The sequence below is a fragment of the Podarcis liolepis genome (assembly GCF_965112155.1).
Source record: "Podarcis liolepis genome assembly, chromosome: 6".
NCBI lineage: Eukaryota > Metazoa > Chordata > Lepidosauria > Squamata > Lacertidae > Podarcis > Podarcis liolepis.
Genome location: NC_139559.1, coordinates 31,789,838 through 31,809,566, shown reverse-complemented (window position 1 = coordinate 31,809,566; position 19,729 = coordinate 31,789,838). Strand labels below are relative to the sequence as shown.

The following is a 19,729-nucleotide window of genomic DNA, read 5'->3' as shown; positions in this document are numbered from 1 at the left end:
CACAGACGCAGAAGCACGTCGTGCGTACGGAGGCCGCATCCCGGGGGGCACTTTGGAGTTTGGGTTCTTCGCCTCCTCAGTAACTCGAAGAAAACAGCGGAGAAGTGCTGCGTTCCCCCCGTGTTTGTGACTGGGCATTAACGTGTCCCACATCCCCAGTAAAAAAGGAAAAGAAAAGAAAAGTTCCAAGTTTTAATTTTATGTGGAAAAAACACTGCAGTATGCAAATGAGCGCTGGATTCGGGCGCCGAGAGGGCGCGAGGGGGAAATGTAAGGAGGCTGGTCTTCTTTGCAATTTGATGGGAACTTCCTGTGAGGGATTTTTTTGTTGGGCATCCCCATCAGTCTGGCCTCTAACCCGCAATAATAGTAATGGGTTGCACTCCAGGGATGTTAGCCGCTCTTTCAACCCCTAGAGCCTGTAGTTGTGGGAATAATGGACTTCGTTTGTACTGGTAGAGATTGTTCCTTTAAACGTTTACAAGCCCCAAAATAGTTTTTACCACATGAAGTAAGATCTATGTTTGAAAGAGCAGACACTTTATGTTGCTATATATTTTATTTTTCGGTGCTGCTGACCAATCGCAATTATGCTAAAATCCTTTCTGCTCCCATCGATTTCTATAGCAGCTCCCATCTCCACCCCAGAGGAGAGGCTGCAGTTCAAACCTGGAAATTCCCCAATCCAGATGAGTCACTTTTCAGTACTGTATCACTGATTGCCACCTGCCTCCAGGTTGCCAGAGGCCATGACCCTTTCCCAGCGCCACTTGGTGCTGAAAAGGCTTTCTCTCAATGTTGGGTAATGGAAAGAAGCAAGGCTTTTTTTCAGCCAGAACTTGCCGGAACTCAGTTCCGGCACATCTCAGGTGGGTGTCTTTGCCATTATAAGAGAATGAAGGAGGTGTTCCTGGTGAGTTCTGGCACCTTTTTCTCTAGAAAAATAGCACTGGAAAGTAGGACATTAAGCATCATATTGTTTGGTCTACGTAGTAGGCAGAAGACCAGAGGTCTGCCTTAAAAGGAGTGGTGAGGGACTTTGTTGTCCCACCCAGAGTGGTTGCAACTCAGTGTTCTCTGAGGGGTTGTCCACACTGGAGTTTAATGGGAATTTAAGGTTGCTTATGTCTCTGTTTATTTTGCAATGCCCTCATGATGCCCTCCCCACTCTGCCCCATCTCACACATTCTCACTTGTAGATCCGGGTTTTCCCAATCTGAGAATAAGCCAAAAATTGGGAATGGTGTGTGTGTTGCCAAACCAGTCAGGGCCAAAGGGATTGGGATGGGGCGGTGGCAGTGGTGTTGGACTCAGTAAGACACCCGGTCCCTGCGATCTAGTGGTTCTTGCAGCGGCACAATGCACTAGATGTTAATTCGTTAGCATTATTTCTGATGTCTAAAAGTTGGAACACCTGAGAACTGTAGCACCTTTGCTTCCCCAGAGCCTCCTGCATCTGCTAGCAGCAGCCCAGTAGCAAAGCCTCGACTTCAAAGGGAGAAACATCTGGCTGCTTCAGCATCTGTTTTCAAGCCAGAAGATTAAGCAGCAGAGAAGTTACTGGTATCATGGGCCAGGAGTCAGCTTTGCCTGCTGAACAGCCTGAAAGGGGAGAAGGTAGAGTGACTCCACTTGCAGCTGATCAGCTTTCAAGGACACAGAGGAGAAGGCACTGATGAGAAACAGCTGGCTTCAGCCTTCTTAAGCAGAGCATCCAGCTGCAGTCAGTAGTGCCTGGCCCTACTTTGCTGCTCCTGTTCACCTTGATCCTTGATCATTGGATTCCCTGGCCCCTGGACCATTTGACCACATGGATTGCTGTTCAGCTGACCCTAGGACTGGACCTGACTTTGGACGATGACCCTGCCTACAGGCAAGTAAACCATTGAGACTCTTCTGGTTCACTGGTCTCCCATTCCATTGAGTTCTGCACATTGTTGCTCAGTATGAGACTGACAGTTGGAACATTTGAAAACTGTAAAGAAAATTATCACATACATAAACCTTTATCCTACTCTAGTAACTCCTACTCTAGTGATGGCCCAGTTTGCACATCACTTTAAGCCATATTTAAATTATCATTTAAAGGTGAACGCACTGTGTGCTGCTGTTCAGGCAGAAAATCACGGCTGCTCCACTCTTCTGCTGTTGCACCCTCCCAAAAATCTCTCCCATCAAGCCCAGAAAACTTTGCTGAACTAGTGCAGCTCTCATGCAGTCTTGATTTTGAGAAATAACAGGCATCGGTGGTGACAGCCTGCTTCTCTCTACTAAAAAAATTCCTTCCAGTAGCACCTTAAAGACCAACTAAGTTAGTTCTTGGTATGAGCTTTCGTGTGCATGCACACTTCTTCAGATACACTGAAACAGAAGTTGCCAGATCCTTCTATATAGTGAGAAGGTGGGGAGGGGTATTACTCAGAAGGGTGGTGGGAATGGGTGATTGGCAGATAGCTGAGATGAGCCTGTTGACGACTCTTAACGACTGCAATAGGTCTTGCAGGAAAAGGCAAGGGGTGAGAAGGTGAAAAATGGCTTAGTCATGTATAATGAGATAAGAATCCAATGTCTCTGTTCAGACCAGGTCTCTCCATGGTTTTAAGTTTGGTAATGAGTTGCAATTCAGCAGCTTCTCTTTCCAGTCTATTTCTGAAATTCCTTTGTAGTAAAACAGCTACTTTGAGATCTTGTATAGAATGTCCTGAGAGATTGAAGTGTTCTCCTACTGGTTTCTCTGTTTTGTGATTCTTGATGTCAGATTTATGTCCGTTTATTCTTTGGCATAAGGTTTGGCCTGTTTGTCCAATATAGAGAGCTGAAGGACACTGTTGGCATTTGATGACATACACAATGTTAGACGATGCCAACAGTGTCCTTCAGATGCCAACAGTGTCCTTCCTACTGGAAGGAATTTTTTTATTTTTACTATGGCAGACCAACACGGCTACCTATCTGTAACACTCTCTACTAAGTAAGGGTTCAAGATAAAGCTAAATGTGTGTCACTGATTTCAGATTGGTAAGCATGCAATTAATCTTCCCACTGAAATCAGTGGAACTTCCAAGTGCGTAACTTTGGACTGACCTAATTCTGTTCCATTGACTCAGGTGGAATGAGGTATTCTAGGATTGTGTAAACCCTTTATTAAAATCTGGTTGACCACCTATTTGGGATAAATACAACATGTGTTCATGTAATTAAACACACACACACACACACACACACACACAATCTCAAGGAATTCAGAATTCAGGTTGTATCACCCTTTGGAAAGGCTTCTTGTATATGTGACACCAGTGCTCAGTACTCAGAGGCCCAACTTGTGCAGCACAAAGGTGTTTATTAAACACAAAGAGTCAATAATTATAGCCCTTCCCATGCTATCTTTCATCACAGGGTTCACAGGCTATTTTTAAGAGATACAATCAAAGGAAACCAATGTATTCTCGGTGTTTTCTTCCTGCAAGAGCACATTTATTTATTTATTTTTACAGGAGCAAAACCTATGACTGACAAGGCACTGGGATTTATACAGTAGCTTTGCATAATTTCATATGACTAATCCCCCTACCACTAAGCATTTTTCATATTATCTGCTGCTTTCTCCATTAGAATTAATAGCTTTATGCAGGGCTGGTCCAAAACATTTTGGCACTTGAGTCAAACCTCAAAATGGCGCCTCCTTGCTACCATGGAAGAATGGCTGAGTGAAGATCTACATTGGGAACAAGGGGGGAATAAAGACCTATATCGGGAACAAGAGCGGGAGGAGACCAGGAGCACCTTCTATTCACCAAGAGGGTGCTGCAGAGGTGGCAGTTCCAGCCTCCACAGAGTGCACTGTAGCTGTTGCTGCTACTGTGGCGGCGGCAGCAGGTGATGCATTAATTGGAGGCCAGATATTCTGCCCCTGTGGATCCTGCTGCCTGAGGCAGCTGCCTCACCTTGCCTCATGCGTGGGTCAGCCCTGACTCTGACATTTCTGGGGGAGAAGGAAAGAGAAGTGGGCAAGTAACAACTGGGAGTAGGTGGGAGCATAGCTTTTACTTTGGCTTCTGCTGATCTTTACAACTTTTACCTCTGTGAACTCTTCCCCTTGATAGCAACGATTTCTTGCAGCTCTGACTAGAGAGTGCTTCTGGTTCCACTAACAAGCTGCACTGAAGTCTCTACCAGCATTTTAAAGTGGGTGGTTTGTGTGCCTCATGTTACTTTTTTATGGATTGATTAAATTTTTATCCTGTTTTCCTCCACTGAGCTTGGGATGACATACAGGTCCACTCTACTCCCTCATTTACCCTTACAACAACCCTACATTTTGCTGAGAGATAGCAGTTGGTTCAAGATCCCCAATGAACCTCACCAAAGAGACTTCCTAGTCATGATTCAATACTCTTAACTTCTACAAATGAGAGATTTAGTCAACCCCACCCATTATTTCAGGAACCACTAGTTATGTAATGGTGCAGAAGTCTAGACTAACCAATTTTCCAGCTTTCAGAATATGCCATCCTTTATATTAATTCTAGCACCCTACAATATCAAGAGTTCATCCTATAGCTGTCACATAGCTATGGGTTTATATTTCTGGACTCCTTTTAAAGACTATTAAGGTTTTTTGTTTTTTAAAACTAAGTCTGATACACCCAACTATGAATGGGAGATTTGGGACTTCCATATTTTTGTATTATTACAGATATAATTAACCATTTGAATCAGGTCATATGTTTTTGCTAAAATGATAATACAAAATTACATCTCAAATCGACTGTGAACTAGCTTTGGTTTTGACTTGTTATAGTTGGTAATGAGATCCAATTTACTGTGACCAAGAGTCATTCTTTTTTCATCCCTGTGTATTTTGCTGCTGTTTTTCGTTGGCACATCATCAGAGGAGGAATAGGAACTAGAATCCGTGGTCTTCGGCTCAAAATGTACTGATTTAGTAGGCTTGTTACTGAGATCTAGTTTGCTGTAGCCATGAGTTGCTGGTCTTTCATCCTTCTGTATTTTGTTTACATCTTCCATAGCTTGAACAGTATAAGGGAACTTTTTGTTGACTTTCATTCCTATACTCTCAGGCAGATGCTTCACATCGTGCCCATTTCTTGTGTTGTTGCTTAGTATTGGTGAAGATGTTGACAGCAAAGATGTCTTAAGTCTTAGTAGATTAGGTGCATCATTTAATTTAGCTGATGCACTGCAGCTAGAGTCCAGCAGCTCCCTGGGCTGGTATTTCAAGTCATTAAGTCCCAGGAAGCCTGAAACATTCATTCTTGTTTCACCAGGAGTCCATTCTTTAATTTCACAGTGTGCGTTAGAAGTTGTCAGGTCTAGATATGGTGATCTCCTTATGCTTACTACGCTTGAATTTGAGAGGCTAGTTGAGGGGCTTGTGGTCTCGCTCTCATTCATTTGAATACGCTTAGAAACTGGCTCAAGTTTCTGCAACAATCTGTGGGGAGAGGTTGTGGATTTTTCAGCTTTGGGGATGCTGAGTTTGTTCACAGATCTAGACTCGGCATATATGCATCGGAACTCTCTGTCAAAGTCCTCAACAATTTTTCCTTTGAAGTGTGTCACCAGGCCAGTGTGGACTTGACTGCACAGCCACGTAAAACTGAAAAGGAAAGGATTCAGAGACCCTGTGAATCATCAACATACCAAATAACTCTGATTTCAAATATTTATCTATTTGGATACTATGGAAATGCATTGGACAGGATAGTTAGCTGAACACATCAGTATTATTTCAGTGCATGAAAATAATGGGTGGAGCAGTTTGAGGAGCAGTGATTCAGGATGAGTTCACAAGCATTAGGTTTGTTGGGCAATAATTGAAGCTATTACCTGAATAAGCCAAGCTATTATACTTCATGGTTGTTATAAGATCCTAGTAACAGATATGGGGGAAAAGCTGGTAGGTTTGTTTGTTGTCATAAATTCTGTATGTTAGAGAAAAAGACCTTGCGGGCCATTCCATCCACACCAGTATTCCCTAGATTTGTCTTTGATTTGCTCCCCAGTCTACAGTATAAGGAAATATCATTGGCCCTACCACTTGGCAACCCCAGGTGGTGCTATGTTGGCAGCACATGTTACAGAGGTGACTGCTCAGAAATAGAAATTGAAGCAAAAATGGGGTGTTTGCTGCAGAATGTGAATAATCCTTTACAAGGGTTTAGCCCTGGCATTTATTTTCAATATTAAGGACCAGCTCTGGGATATAAAAAAGTAATGGGTGTTCCTGAACATGTGTAAAGCACTTTCTGCTCAAGATGAGTTACTGGAGCTAATCACCATATATATTGGTTTAAAATTTAGTTTAGAGGACAAGGTTACTAGGGAGGCTTGATCTCCATCTTCCTCCAAGAGGTTTGCTCCAGGTCCGCGTGTCATTGGGGATACAGTGGAAATCATCAGCTTACGATATGGCATTCTTACAATGGCAGCACCCTGTGAGAGAAGCTCACTCCATCTCCGCTCTAATTATGTTTCAGATTCTGAGTTTGGGACTCTTGAGTTTTTTGGTTCACTGTTCCCGTTGGTTGCTTCCTGCTGCTGAATCGAATTAGTTAGCAGTGTTCTGCTGTGATTTACAGTTTATTTTATCATGTTCTTACTTTTGTTCTTATTTACTGTTGTATTATGCATTTTTAATTTTTTTGTTAGCCACTTTCCAGAACTTTTTATATTGAAAGGTCTAAAAATATTGAAACAAATACAGAAACCGTTTCTTTTAGAGATTTCCCACTGGCCTGGCATTGTGGGCAAACAAGGGAAGGACAACATGTGAATAATCCCACCAGTATTGTTGGGGTGAGGGGCTAGTGCAAGGGTCAGCAAACTGTTTCAGCAGGGGGCCGGTCCACTGTCCCTCAGGCCTTGTGGTGCGGGGAATGGACTACTTTTTTGGGGGGGGGTGGATGAACAAATTCCTATGCCCCACAAATAACCCAGCGATGTGTTTTAAATAAAAGCACACATTCTACTCATGTAAAAACACGCTGATTCCTGGACCGGATTTAGAAGATGGTTGGGCCGGATCCGGCCCCCGGGCCTTAGTTTGCCTACCCATGGGGTAGTGGATCCAGGACCTGATGCGAGACAGGAATAGATTAGTAGCATCAGTTGCTCACTCTTCTAACTGGGGATCATTGAAATGCAAGGAGGAGGGTTAGTGAACCAAGAGCCCAAAAGAGCAGCATTGGAGGGTGGAGCTTCTGGACCCTTAATAATGATGTAGAAGAAGGGATTTCAGGAGTTGTAGGTTTTCATCTCTGGATGACAAGCTGCAATTGCTAAAACATCCTCTTCTACATAAATATTAAAGGTACAGGAGACTTGTCCCGTTGTGTCTGGTTTATTTGAAATGTGGAAATGGGTAAATGGATTCTGAGTAGAATAGTTAAGTGCAACTAATCCCAGCAACTCAAGAATCCAGTGGGTGGGTTTTAATACTGCATCAGTGGTGTCTTGTGCTGGTGCAATAAGTTACCCTGTTCCTAAATGCCCTTGACAATTAACAAGTCTGACTGCCAAGTTATTATAAACTTCCACACCCAAGTATCCCTTCCTATTAAAAGCCATTAAGAAAAAAAATGCCATTTTGGAATGCATGCATTGTAGTTCTTTGAGATGGCTTCATGATATGGGAACATTCCACTGGGTTCCCAGGCTTCCTGTAAGTTAAAATGAGAGGGCAAGGGAAAGGCAGCTATTAAAGTGTTGATGAATCTGTCTGGGTGGAAAGGAGTGAGTTGTATCAGTCAAGGAAGTCCTCTTGGCTGCAGTTAAAACAAGACAGGGCTGTTTCCTCCTGAAGGCAAAGCCAAGGGATTGGCATGTGTGGCAGGGTAATTGAGGCATGCAGATAAAAAGGAAGCTGCACTTACTGATGATGAAATACAGATGCTATAGCATCAGCAAGGAAAGGGACAAGATCAATGAGTGGACAGTCAACTTGTGAAACTTACCTCTTTTATATAAATGTTTGTGTCAGTGTCATATTATCTCTATTTACTTGGAAGAAGATTAGGGAGATCCATGTTCAACCACAATGTCTGGGTCAGTCATACTCTCAACAAAATCTGTTTCCGTGGAAGAACTGCCCTGCAAAATTCTGAGAAGTGTGAATTTCAAAGGATTGGCTGTGTTTTGGTTCTCATATACCCCACTGCCAAATTGCATGGACGAAGTAGCAACCATATCAATCCTATTCACAGGGCCTAAAATAGCACAGGTCCTAAAGAAAAAGGTGGCCATATCTTACATGCATTGTTCATGATATCTCACCTGTAGGTCCCTGCAAGGACTTCTTCGCCATCTATCAACACAAATTTCTCAAGTGCTTGTCCTGAAAGCTTCTTGCCAGCTTTGCTGTAGTATGTGTCTCCACTCACACAGCGTATGCGCATATTCTGAAATGGGAACAAGGCACAGTAGAGATCAAAGGGAGCAAAGACAAATGTCCCGTCTTTTCTGTGCTGAACTTAAATATGTATGCAGTGTGTATAAATTAATATGAAACTTGGAATTTGCCGTTGCAATATATATATCTACATCAACAGTGTGTTTGGATTTCAGGGAATGTTTCTTTAAAAAATCCCATGTAAATGTTTCCTTACCCCATTAAGATTAACAGCACAATTATATACAGTAAATGTCAACTTGGAAGTAGGGCTCAGTGAGTTCATTGGGGCTTAATCCCAGGTGAGGATGCATAGTTGCAGTTTAAATATATATCTCAAAATATAATAACTACTGCAGATATGAAAGACCAGGAGCTGTTTTGCCTCATGTTTTGAGGCAAAATACTCTAAAATTATAAAATACTGGAAACCGGTTGTGGGGCCTCTATCATTTGACTCCTTTCAAATCCTATTTAGATATTTGAAAGCTATAGTAGCTGTAGACATAACTCTTTATCAATAAATGTGCAATACGTTCGAACAGCCAGAATTGCAGTAACCCAAAAGTGGCAGAAAAGAAAAACCTCTATGATACAGAATGGTTATTAAGAGTGTAGGATCAGGCTCATATTGACAAATATAATATAGGTTAAATAATGTAGACGATCAGGCTATTTGATTATTAGAAAATGGAAATAGAATGCTGTTGAACTGGATGAACTTGGTCTGATACACCAAGGCAGAACTTATAATTTAATTCCTGAAGAAGGTGCTTTGAAGAAGAACATAGTTTCACAAGACAAAGGGCACAATTAGACACGACACCAGCATGCCCATAAGTTTAAATTCATGTTTGCCCCAATTGTATTTAAAATAACAGGTAAATAAAATGTATCTATATTGCCCCCTCAGGCAGTTTTCTTTTCAGTTGAGTTTCCATACCAGAAATGAGCATAGATGGAAGAAAAGGGATGTGTGTGTGTGATTCACTCTCTGGCCCCATGTGCTTCAAGCATGAGCTTTCCATAAATCCGTCTTTATATATAATCAAGGCAGACCTGGGCATATAAACAAATGTTTCTGTTGCCATTCTATCTGGTTTCACCCAAAATGGATGGATGGAAATATTTGGGTGAAGACGTCACGGTGTGTCACTGAGCCTGATGCATGGTATGTGCATTTGTGACTTAGCCCTGATAATTGTCACTCTCTCTGCTCTTGGGGTGTTCAGCTGCTCCTGAGTGGTAGAAATGACATGTGAAGCCTCCTCTGCCAAGGCACAACCTCTGCTTTAAAGGCTGTACTTGTTCTGTTTGCTTTTCTGTCTGTCATCCAGCTGAACAAATTCAGCAACACATTGTACTTCTTCACCTACATTGTAAGGAGGCAGGGATCAAAATTCAATTTTCTTTTTTAAATGATGGTATAGCAGAACTGCAAACTGATATTGGTGTTATACAAGTTTAACTGTTATGTCTTCCAAAAAAAGCCTGGGGTTTAGGTCTGGTGAGGATGCTATGAATTGTTAGAGGTCTCTAGCCCCCACCCCCTCTCACAGCACTATACGTAATGACAGGCATATAACTGTCCTTCCCCTTTAATGTCCATATATTTTCTCACAGGTTGTTTTAACTTAGTAGTACTATACTAGCAAAACTAACTAGAAACATACTGGGAAGTCATCCATAGTGAGATCCATTTTATTGCACATTTCTGCAAAGTGCCTCAAGTTCTTTTCATCAAGGATCAGGTAAACCGGAACACGCCGTCTGCTTGATGCCTCCATCAGGTCACTGAGGATCTCCATGTCTGTGAAGAGATCCATCATAATCGCAATCACCTGCACAGATGGGGGTGAAAGTGATAGGAGACATGTTAAAAAATACCAGCAGTAGATCTGTACTATTAAACATTATTTTCAAAACATAGCAACGAGTTCCAGTATCTCTATAAGTGATTTAGTTTGCTTTGGGAAAATGGAAGAGCAAGAGTACTTTGCAGATAAAGAGTACTTTGTCACAGAGATTCTTCTGGCCCTCTATCCTAGGCTGCTCCCACACTAGCTCTTTTGTATGGAATATCGGTCCTTTCGCAACTCACTTTTTATGGAGAGTCTATGCAGTATCGCTGACAAATAGGTACATCTTAGTGTTCTCTCTGCTGTTCACTCATGGTGGTTTTTCCCCCTTCTAGATTTGACTTAGCAGTGTTGTTGTTTGCAATAAATACCATTGCAGCACCAGTCTTTCAGATAATCCTGGGATTTATGTATTAGCCGAACAGTGAGCATTAGAAAGCATTTTGACTAAGTGTAATTTCCAGACACACTTCAAGGGAAGCCCCATGTAGAACACATTGTGGTGATATGACTGAGGCATGTGTCACTGTGGCTAGATCTGCCTTCTCAGCTTGATCAAAGGCACTCCTAGCCACAGCAGCTGCCTGGATAGCCAGGTGTAATGCTAGGCCAGGAGCTACAAGCCTGGTGCTTCAGGTAGAGGTCATCCCCATCACAACAGGTCATATTTCTGTTCCCAGATCAGCTTATCTACTAACCAGCATTACTGCTATCTTGGCTGCATTAGAATCACAGAATAATAATTAAAAAATTCCTTCCAGTAGCACCTTAAAGACCAACTAAGTTAGTTCTTGGTATGAGCTTTCGTGTGCATGCACACTTCTTCAGATACACGAAAGCTCATGCACACGAAAGCTCATACCAAGAACTAAGTTAGTTCTTGGTATGAGCTTTCGTGTGCATGCACACTTCTTCAGATACACGAAAGCTCATGCACACGAAAGCTCATACCAAGAACTAACTTAGTTGGTCTTTAAGGTGCTACTGGAAGGAATTTTTTTATTTTGACTATGGCAGACCAACACGGCTACCTATCTACTACTAGAATAATAATTGTAGAGTTGGAAGCCACACCCAGGAATTTCCATGTTTGGCACAGTTTAATCAAACCTTGATTCTAACTTTTATTTATTATAAGAATTATGGCTGCCTTGCACCCACAAAACTCTGGTACCCCAACACATAACAGTATACAATGCCTCATTAAGCAATTGTTTCTCTACAGTTTTCAGTGCATTTCCTCAACACTCCTTATAGCAGAAAGTTCAGGGCTTGTTTGTTTTGCAAGCGAGTTTGGTGTGCAATCTGAATTTGTCAGTATGCAATTGAATCCCGCCCACAAAATGGTGGCAATCTGGAAATGCCCCAAGGCTTAATTGTGGAGGGAGTTTCATAACTCAGTTTGGCAGGCCAGGACCTGAAGGGAATCCTGTACTTTGAAGTTCTTCTCATATCAAATAGATGGATTAATCTAAAGTATTTGTATGCTGCCTTTCATGCAAATATATCCCAGACTGGTTCCTAATAGTAAATTACAATAAAATGCAATTACTTAATGAAATACCAGGGTGGGGGTGGAGCCAACAACAACTCCATAAATAAAAACCACCCCACAAATTAACCACAACTTTAAAACAAATTCAGGGAGGATAATGGAAGTCTCAATTACAGTGTTTCAAATATAACATCTTTTACCATAAGAGCGAAACCATCCATTTTATATACAGTGCCTGAGAGAATTAAAAATGCCTTAACCTGGCAACAGTATACTTTACATATGAAGTATTTCTGTTTCACCATGAGTATTAAATATTAAGTTAATAGAGTTAAATATTAGGAGATTGACCATAGCTCAATGATAATAATAATAATAATTTATTATTTATACCCCGCCCATCTGGCTGGGCCTCCCCAGCCACTCTGGGCGGCTTCCATAAAACCAAAAATACAGTAAAATCACACGTTAAAAACTTCCCTGAACAGGGCTGCCTTAAGATGTCTTCTGAATGTCAGGTAGTTGTTTATCGCTTTGACATCTGCTGGAAGGACGTTCCACAGGGCGGGCGCCACTACCGAGAAGGCCCTCTGCCTGGTTCCCTGTAGCTCAATGATAGCGTGCACACAGGAGTTACAGCAGTGAAGGAGGAGTATGAGCTGAAAAGGCCCATTGTCTAACTCCCTTGTTATATTTGCTTTTGGCTACTGCATGTTGTTTAAGTATCATAGAATCTTAGAATTGTAGAGTTGGAAGGGACCCCGAGGATCATCTAGTCTAGTCCAACCCCCTGCAATGCAGGAATATGGGGATCAAACCTGCAGCCTTGATGTTATCAGCACCATTTTCTAACCAGCTGAGCTAGCTAGAGCACAAGCGATCTTCACATATTTTTTGCATTTAGTTATATTTACAGTTTTGGAATGTGTTTCTTGTATGTTATTGTTTCTCTATGTTATTTTGAAATTGTTTTTGTAGTGTTTGAAATGCCTTCCCATTCCTTTGTTGTAAGTGCTTTGAGCATGTTTTTGTGTATGGAAAAATGGCATACAAATAAAATGAATGAGTGGCTTAGAACAAGTGATATGTGGATTATATATGCATGCGTGTGCACATGTGCATACATGCATGTGTAATCATGGGTTTGTAAGCGACCCTCGGAACTGTCCTGTCTCAGCTGCTTCAAATGCAAAAGTGTACAACACATGCACAGTCTTAATCTGTGATATGCAAAGCTGCTATAAGAATTGAATAGAAATATTAATTTCTCAAGGTGTGTCTTTCCCACCACAATGATAGTGACATTTCCTCTCTTCTATTCAGTTCTTAGCATCTATAGATCTGGCAGCCCTGCCAACTAATGAGCTTAATTTCAGTGTCACACTCTTATTTCTGTAGGGGTTTTGTAATGACACCAATATTACAACATTCCAGTAAGCAGCTGAATTAACTGATCTCAACCATAAATGTCGATTAGCACTAAGTATTTGTACAAACTGGGAGTGCACTTAATCCTGCCACCCGTCATGTGTCCTTGCCACCTCTTCCTCAGGCAATACAGTCACACAGCTCTTGTCGGTTCTTATTATTGTTGGCATCTGAGACAATGGAGGAGTGCGCCTTTGGGGGTGAAGCCAAACTGCACTGGAGACTTACAGCGCCTGCTGTGACTGTATGGATTGTTATATTCCTCCAGAGAATCATGGGAGTTGTGATTTGTTTAGCGCCTCCTCACAACTCTCAGTGCTTTTAAAACTGCAGTTTTTAGGATTCTTTGGGGAAAACCATGACTGTTAAAGTGGTAGTGTTTGGCGTGAATGTCATAGACGATTAAATGGAAATTAATTCTATTCAAATGAATAACAGATCTACATGTAAATGTATTTAGAAAACAAATCTATTCACAGATGTGCTGCAAGCTCTGTTAAGTACTTTCAGCAGTTACCAGAGCAAGCCCTGTAGATATCTTGACATAGCACACACATGCACAAACACTTACTCCTTTGAGAGAATAAACATCAAACATTTTACACAGAAGAGAAAAAACTACTATGGAGGCAAGTTTTGAGGAGATATCCTAGAAAAGGAACTAGCAGGAACCTGGCATCCTATTCATGGTTCTTTCCTAGAAAAGCCACATGGACTGTGGTATAACATTTTCCACGTACATTTCTTGACTGACTCATCCCAAAGAACTCTCCTGTCTTGAGATTCTGCTGGGCTACAGTTTAGGGATGGCCAAAAGGAGACTGCAGAGCAAGGTATGGTCCGGGAAGCCATTTTATTTGGTCCTTGGAGACCACACCAAATTTAATGATTGTATGATAACCATTTTCTCTACCATTTCATGCTTTAGGGAAAACATTTTCAGAAGCTGGGAGAGATTATTTACAGTTTAATGTTGCTTCTGTTTTTGAGTTTTGCACGTAATACCTGGGCCATGCATACACCCATCTGCTCCGCGATGGTGAAGTTCTCACTCCTAGGTTGCAAGGATGACTTTATACTAAAGAATAATATAAGTGAATCTAATAATTTCTAAAGGTGTGCGGCAAAATATTATTCTTCCCCCAGAATTCTCATAATGGTGTTGAAAATATAGATTGGCCACTTCTGCAGTAGTTAAATATGACATACTTTCCACTACAATACTGAGCAATCGAGCGTCAAAGCCTGTCATGTAACCCTTCAGATAAAAAACTCATACAAGGCTAAAATACTAACACACAAACACACACGGAGTTGACATAATACATAAATAATTGTATCTAATGCTGTCCAAATCAAAACCAAAATCCCAACTATCTGGAGTAGAGGTGCTGTGTGGGAGGCTGCCGGGCACATGAAAGGAGGGAGAAGTTCATATGTGGAAGTTGAAATTTGCTGCGTGAGCAGAGCAGTGGTGTTGGCTATAACCCAAAAAGTTTAAGTAGGATATCACAAAATGGGAGCAAACTACCAGGACTGGCCAAAGACAGTTTTCTGCCAGAGATGAAGGACAAAAGGGCACCCCACTCTTACTCCACATGCAGAAGGCAGCTGCATTTTACTACAATATTAGGAACAGGATGGTGTCCACCACCACACCTGGGACAGACTGTAGGGCACATTCAGCTTTGTTTGCCAACAGAAAAGTACAGAAATGGGGCTCAGAGGGAACAGGAGGGGGAACTGCTCACTTGAGGCAGTCAACTTACTCTTCCTAATGGTAGGACTAGCCTTGCAAACATATAAGAACAGTGGTACCTCAGGTTACATACGCTTCAGGTTACATACGCTTCAGGTTACAGACTCTGCTAACCCAGAAATAGTACTTCGGGTTAAGAACTTTGCTTCAGGATGAGAACACAAATGGTGCTCCGGCGGCACGGCAGCAGCAGGAGCCCCCATTAGCTAAAGTGGTTCTTCAAGTTAAGAACAGTTTCAGGTTAAGAACGGACCTCTGGAACGAATTATGTACTTAACCCGAGGTACCACTGTAATTCCAGTGCATCACCAGAACCCCAATGATCAGCCCCATTTTCCCCTTTTGGATTATATATCAAATGCTTTACTTACTGTCTTGGCCTTGCTTATCAGAGACCGAAGTAATTCCTTTACATTGTGTGTCTTGTCCCTTTGGAAATACAAAGTGACTTCTGTTTGGCCAAATGATGAGACTGTGGGAACCTCTGGCCAACCGAGCTCCAGATCTGGGGGATCAATGTCTGACATAAATGGGAAGTATGTCCCAGATGTGACTCCAGAGAGGAGGGAAGCCCCGTCACCACTGTCTTCTCTCGTCAGCCCTGCCTCTCGTCTTTTAATCGGAGACCCTGTGATGCTTTGACTATGTTGGCTCATGTAATCCATATCTAACGTGGAAAGAAATGGCAGCTCCTTTTCCTTAGTAATGGCTTGCCGGTAGCCACCTTCTCCCTGTTCCAGGAAGGCGTCCACAGCCAGCCTGGCCGTCTCGCTATGCTGCAGCATTGAAGGGGTGATTTCCACCCTCCAGGGCTTTTTCAGATCATCCAAACGGCTTTTCAGTTGCCCTGTGGTCCCTTGGGAGCTCCCATAGCCCCTGTGGAGCCAGCTTATTGCCTCTGCTGTTGGGTAGCCAAACATGATAGTACTCAGAGTTGCCCCTCTTGAGAAAAATTCTGCTGCTTTTTCAGTCAGGAGTCCTCCTGTTTGCTGTTTGGTTTTTGCTGGGTTCTTCGACAACGTAGCTCACGACGACTCTCTAGCTCCTGAGGATCCGTATCCTTTGTCCTCCTCAGCCTCTTCTAAACACCCATTCCTTCCAGGAAGAAGGAAACTTCTCTGGTTTTTCCAGTTTGTCTGCTGAAGGAAGAAGTAGTTGCTGGAAATTATGGTGTCTGGGGCCTGTTTCAATGTTGCCTTCCTCATGGAAATGTCAAGAAGGATTTCCCCATCTTTTCTGCAGTAGCTGCTTTTAGATACGCTTCCTCAAGCAGTGAGACTCAAATAAGTTCCCGCCCTAACTAACCGTGAACAAATTTCTCTGTTGCAGTCAAAACCCTGAAACCTGTTCAGGCAGTTCTCATGCCTCGAGAGGAATGCTGGGACCTGTTCTAAGGTCAGTGTGGATTTATGTGACTATAATAACTATACACAAATGAAAAAAGAATGTAGTAACACTGAGCCAGGCTCGAAATAGGAAGGAAGATGATAGTGCATTCTTTAGTGTACATTAGTATTCTTTTTTTCTTTTGGTGTTAATGGGTGCACACCTGTGCAATAAATTCTGCAAATTGCTGTAATTCAGGGCAGGGCAGTGGTTGTTTAGGGTCTCCAGAACACATATTTTCTTTGAAGTGCACCAGAAAAGTATTAGGCAAACTTATTTTTTCACAATGTTTTAATAACCATGGTTTTTAGATTTAGGACAGTCAGCATTCTGACTATTTCTAGGTTATTTCATCTGAAGCTCTCCTCTGGAACTTATTCTGAGGGAAACTTGGAGGGTGATGTTGAGTGAGGGCCTTTTCGGCTGTGGCTCCTTGTCTCTGGAATGCTCTTCCCATTGAGGTCTGTCTGGCTCCTTCACTGACATATTTTTTGATGTTAGGTAAAGACTTAGCTTTTCCACTAGGCTTTTGACGGTCTGAGTCAATTTTGTTCTGGTGCTAGTGTGCTGCTAAAGCTTCCTGCAGCTGTTACGGGCTGCATGTGTGGTGTTTTTTAAAAAAGGAATTGTAGGTGTTCACTTGAAAATTAAAAAGTTTGAGATGACGTTTAAATGATATTATGAATTTATGTGTATTTTAAAAATGTAAGCTTCTTGAATACATTTTAGGTAACAAGCAACTAATATGTCTAAACAATGTTGATAATATGGTGGTAGTGGGGATGCATAAGCAGCTTCTGCTATCACTTTCAGGGTCAGCCCAAGACATTTTGTTGCCTGAGGCCAGGGGCGCCGACTTATAAAAAATATTGGGGGGGGGCCCATACCGGGATCCATACTGGCGGCAGGATGGCAGTGGTGCTTTTGCATGCAAGAACCGGCCTGCCCTCCCCAGGCTTCGCGCCGGGAGGCAGCCACCCCCTCCTACCAACGTCACCTTAGCCGAACCCAGAAAAAAAGCCCCGCTCCGGTGGCGGGAACTCCCGTCCCCTCCATTCTCCCCTCACCCCGGTCCCTCGCCGGCGACGAATACGCCGTTCCTCGGCCCCGCGGCTCCATTCCTTTCTAAAGTCCCGCCGCTGGGGGTCTTCCTCTGACTGACCGACCTGCCCGCCCCTTCTCAGGAGCTCCCGGTCACTTTGGGAGGCGCGCGCCGGAGTCCCCTGCGCGGTTTTTGGCAAGGTGCCTAATAATTTTCTTAAATTATTGGGGGGGCGGAGCCCCCCCAAATGAATTTTTGAGGGGGCTCGGGCCCCCTCAGGCCCCATGGAGTCGGCGCCTATGCCTGAGGCAAAGGTCAAAATGGTGCTGCTCCCCATTCAATGTACAGAAGCTAATTGAACTGGCAACAGTATAGCCTCCTGCACTGCATCTGAGGCAGCAGGCCAGTTTAGGGGTCTCAGTGGAGGTCATGAGTCATACCCAGTGGCATCCTCCAGCTAAGAAGAGGGAACATTTGGTGGGCTTAAGAGAAACAGCCAGAGGGCTGGCATTGCTACTCTGCAGCACCTTCTGCCTGAGGCAGTTGCCTCTCTACCTAATGGTAGTGCCAGCCTTGATCAATTTGTATTTGCTCATTGTTACATCATACTGTTCTCATGGGCTGCTAATATTGATATATAAATAGCATACATTATGCATTATATGAAAATGCCCATAAGAGCAGGCATTGCCCCCAAGGATATTCAGTGTTCCTTACTTAGTAACAAACGTTTATGTTGTGAACTGCCCTGAGATCTACGGGTACAGGGCGGTATGTAAAATTTAATAATAGAAATAGAAATACAAAAAAGGAAGGGCAGAATATACACTGTGAAGTTGCATTGGTTTTAGTGAGAGAGTTGAATGTATGCATGTATATTTCCTATTGAAGTAAATGGAGCTTTACTATACTTTTTTTGGTTGGATCATTTCCTAAGGATCAGCCATGGTGTGTGTGTTTATTGCATCCTTCCCCAGTTTGGTACCCACCAGAAGTTTTGAACTACATCTCCAATCAACCCCAGCCAGTATAGCTAATTGTCAGAGACGATGTGAATTATAGTTCAAAATATCCAGACAGCACCAAGTTGGAGAAGAAAACCTACCGATATTTGAAGTATTTTCTAGTCTTTAGTGAATATTCCAGATACATTTTCTTATTAATAATAACAACCTAATGTTAAGGTTTGCAAAGCATATTGCCTTTGGATACAAGAGCAGCAATTAATCCTTGCTGCTGACAGTTAGAACTGACATATAGCTACTTAAAACTATTGCATTTTTATCAATGTTTCTGAACTGTGGGCATTACAAAAATATGGTGGTGCATGATTGCCGATTGTTACACATGTAGAAATGTTCATTTTTCAACGGTGACGTCTGGAATCAGAGCAACCCAAGTGTACTTTGGCTTACAAAGTTTTCTGTTTTCCTGCTTCCTCCTTTGTCCTTTGTCCCGCTTTCCCCCAAAGCTACTCCTAAAGGCCAACAACACTCTGGGATGTGATGCAATGGTTTCAGTGGGGGTCGAAATCTGGGCAGCAGGGAGGCAGGGCTGAAGTGTCTTCCCTTCACTCAATAAGCTCTTTGGACCCCAGACACTGATTTGCTTTAGCAGTTTGCATTCATTTTAATAAGAACATGAGATGAGCCTGCTAGATCAAGCCAACTGGCCATCTCATCCAGCATCATCTTCTCCTAGTGGCCCAGCAGATGCCTGTGGGAAGCCCACAAGCTGGATTCAACCAGAAGAGCACCCTCCTGTGGGTTCCAGCAACTGGTACACAGAAGCATTGCTGTGGAAGCAGAGCAGATCCATCATGGCTAGTAGCTGTTGATAGCCCTCTTCTACATGAATTTGGAAGACCATCACATTTAAATACTGCTTCTGAGCACAAGCTTCTGCCTCTTTCTCCTCCTCTGTTGCCACCACAGGCACTGTACTCATCATAAAAGGGGCTGGAGCTGCAAAATTACTAATGGTGTCTTGGTGATGTGACCTAGCCTAAAAAAGGGAAGCCATATCTAGAGGCATGTTTGCCAGGTGCTACTTTGGTCAGGATGGCCTTTGTTAGGGGAAACATCATTTTGCTGTTGTTGAAATCAAACCTTTATTAGGCATTATGCAAATAAAACCCTAAAAGAGAAAATAACATGTAAAAGCCTTGAAATATATATAAAAAGGCAGCAGTTGGCTACATACATATATATATATATACATATAGAATCAGTGGTTTTCCTTGTTAACCTGCTCCTTGGAGGACTGCTACCAAAAACTCGGCTACCCCCGCCGTTACCCTTTGGTCAACGTCGGATAGGCAGAATCCCACACATTCACCTTGCTGGGGTTC

General features: G+C 42.7%; 2 protein-coding genes across 3 annotated transcripts in view; one reads left to right on the top strand and one right to left on the bottom strand.

Moving 5' to 3' along the window:
• The first annotated feature begins 6 nt into the window (after nucleotides 1-6).
• The window catches only part of CEP250 (centrosomal protein 250), a 136,488-nt gene continuing 116,765 nt past the window's right edge, over nucleotides 7-19,729 (top strand). The window contains exons 1-3 of one of the 2 annotated variants that reach the window (XM_083508448.1): nucleotides 7-455; nucleotides 1,445-1,873; nucleotides 16,281-16,346. The gene's annotated coding sequence lies outside the window, so the exon portion shown is untranslated. The remainder of the gene's footprint in view (nucleotides 456-1,444; nucleotides 1,874-16,280; nucleotides 16,347-19,729) is intronic. The other variant, XM_083508447.1, reaches the window with a different exon arrangement.
• FAM83C (family with sequence similarity 83 member C) lies at nucleotides 3,321-16,262 on the bottom strand. The gene is made up of 4 exons (XM_083508473.1): nucleotides 15,323-16,262; nucleotides 10,084-10,251; nucleotides 8,296-8,420; nucleotides 3,321-5,620 (listed from the first exon to the last, which is right to left on the bottom strand). The coding sequence occupies exons 1-4, from the start codon at nucleotides 15,869-15,871 to the stop codon at nucleotides 4,753-4,755; spliced, it is 1,710 nt and encodes a 569-aa protein (XP_083364599.1). The 5' UTR covers nucleotides 15,872-16,262; the 3' UTR covers nucleotides 3,321-4,752.

Excerpts from the sequence above, each read along its gene's own strand:
- FAM83C (XM_083508473.1), bottom strand. The coding sequence starts at position 15,871 with ATGTTTGGCTACCCAACAGCAGAGGCAATAAGCTGGCTCCACAGGGGC. Across the intron at positions 10,252-15,322 it reads TGATAAGCAAGGCCAAGACA|GTGATTGCGATTATGATGGA; the intron begins GTAAGTAAAGCA and ends CCATCTGTGCAG. Across the intron at positions 8,421-10,083 it reads TCACTATGGATGACTTCCCA|AATATGCGCATACGCTGTGT; the intron begins GTATGTTTCTAG and ends TTCCCATTTCAG.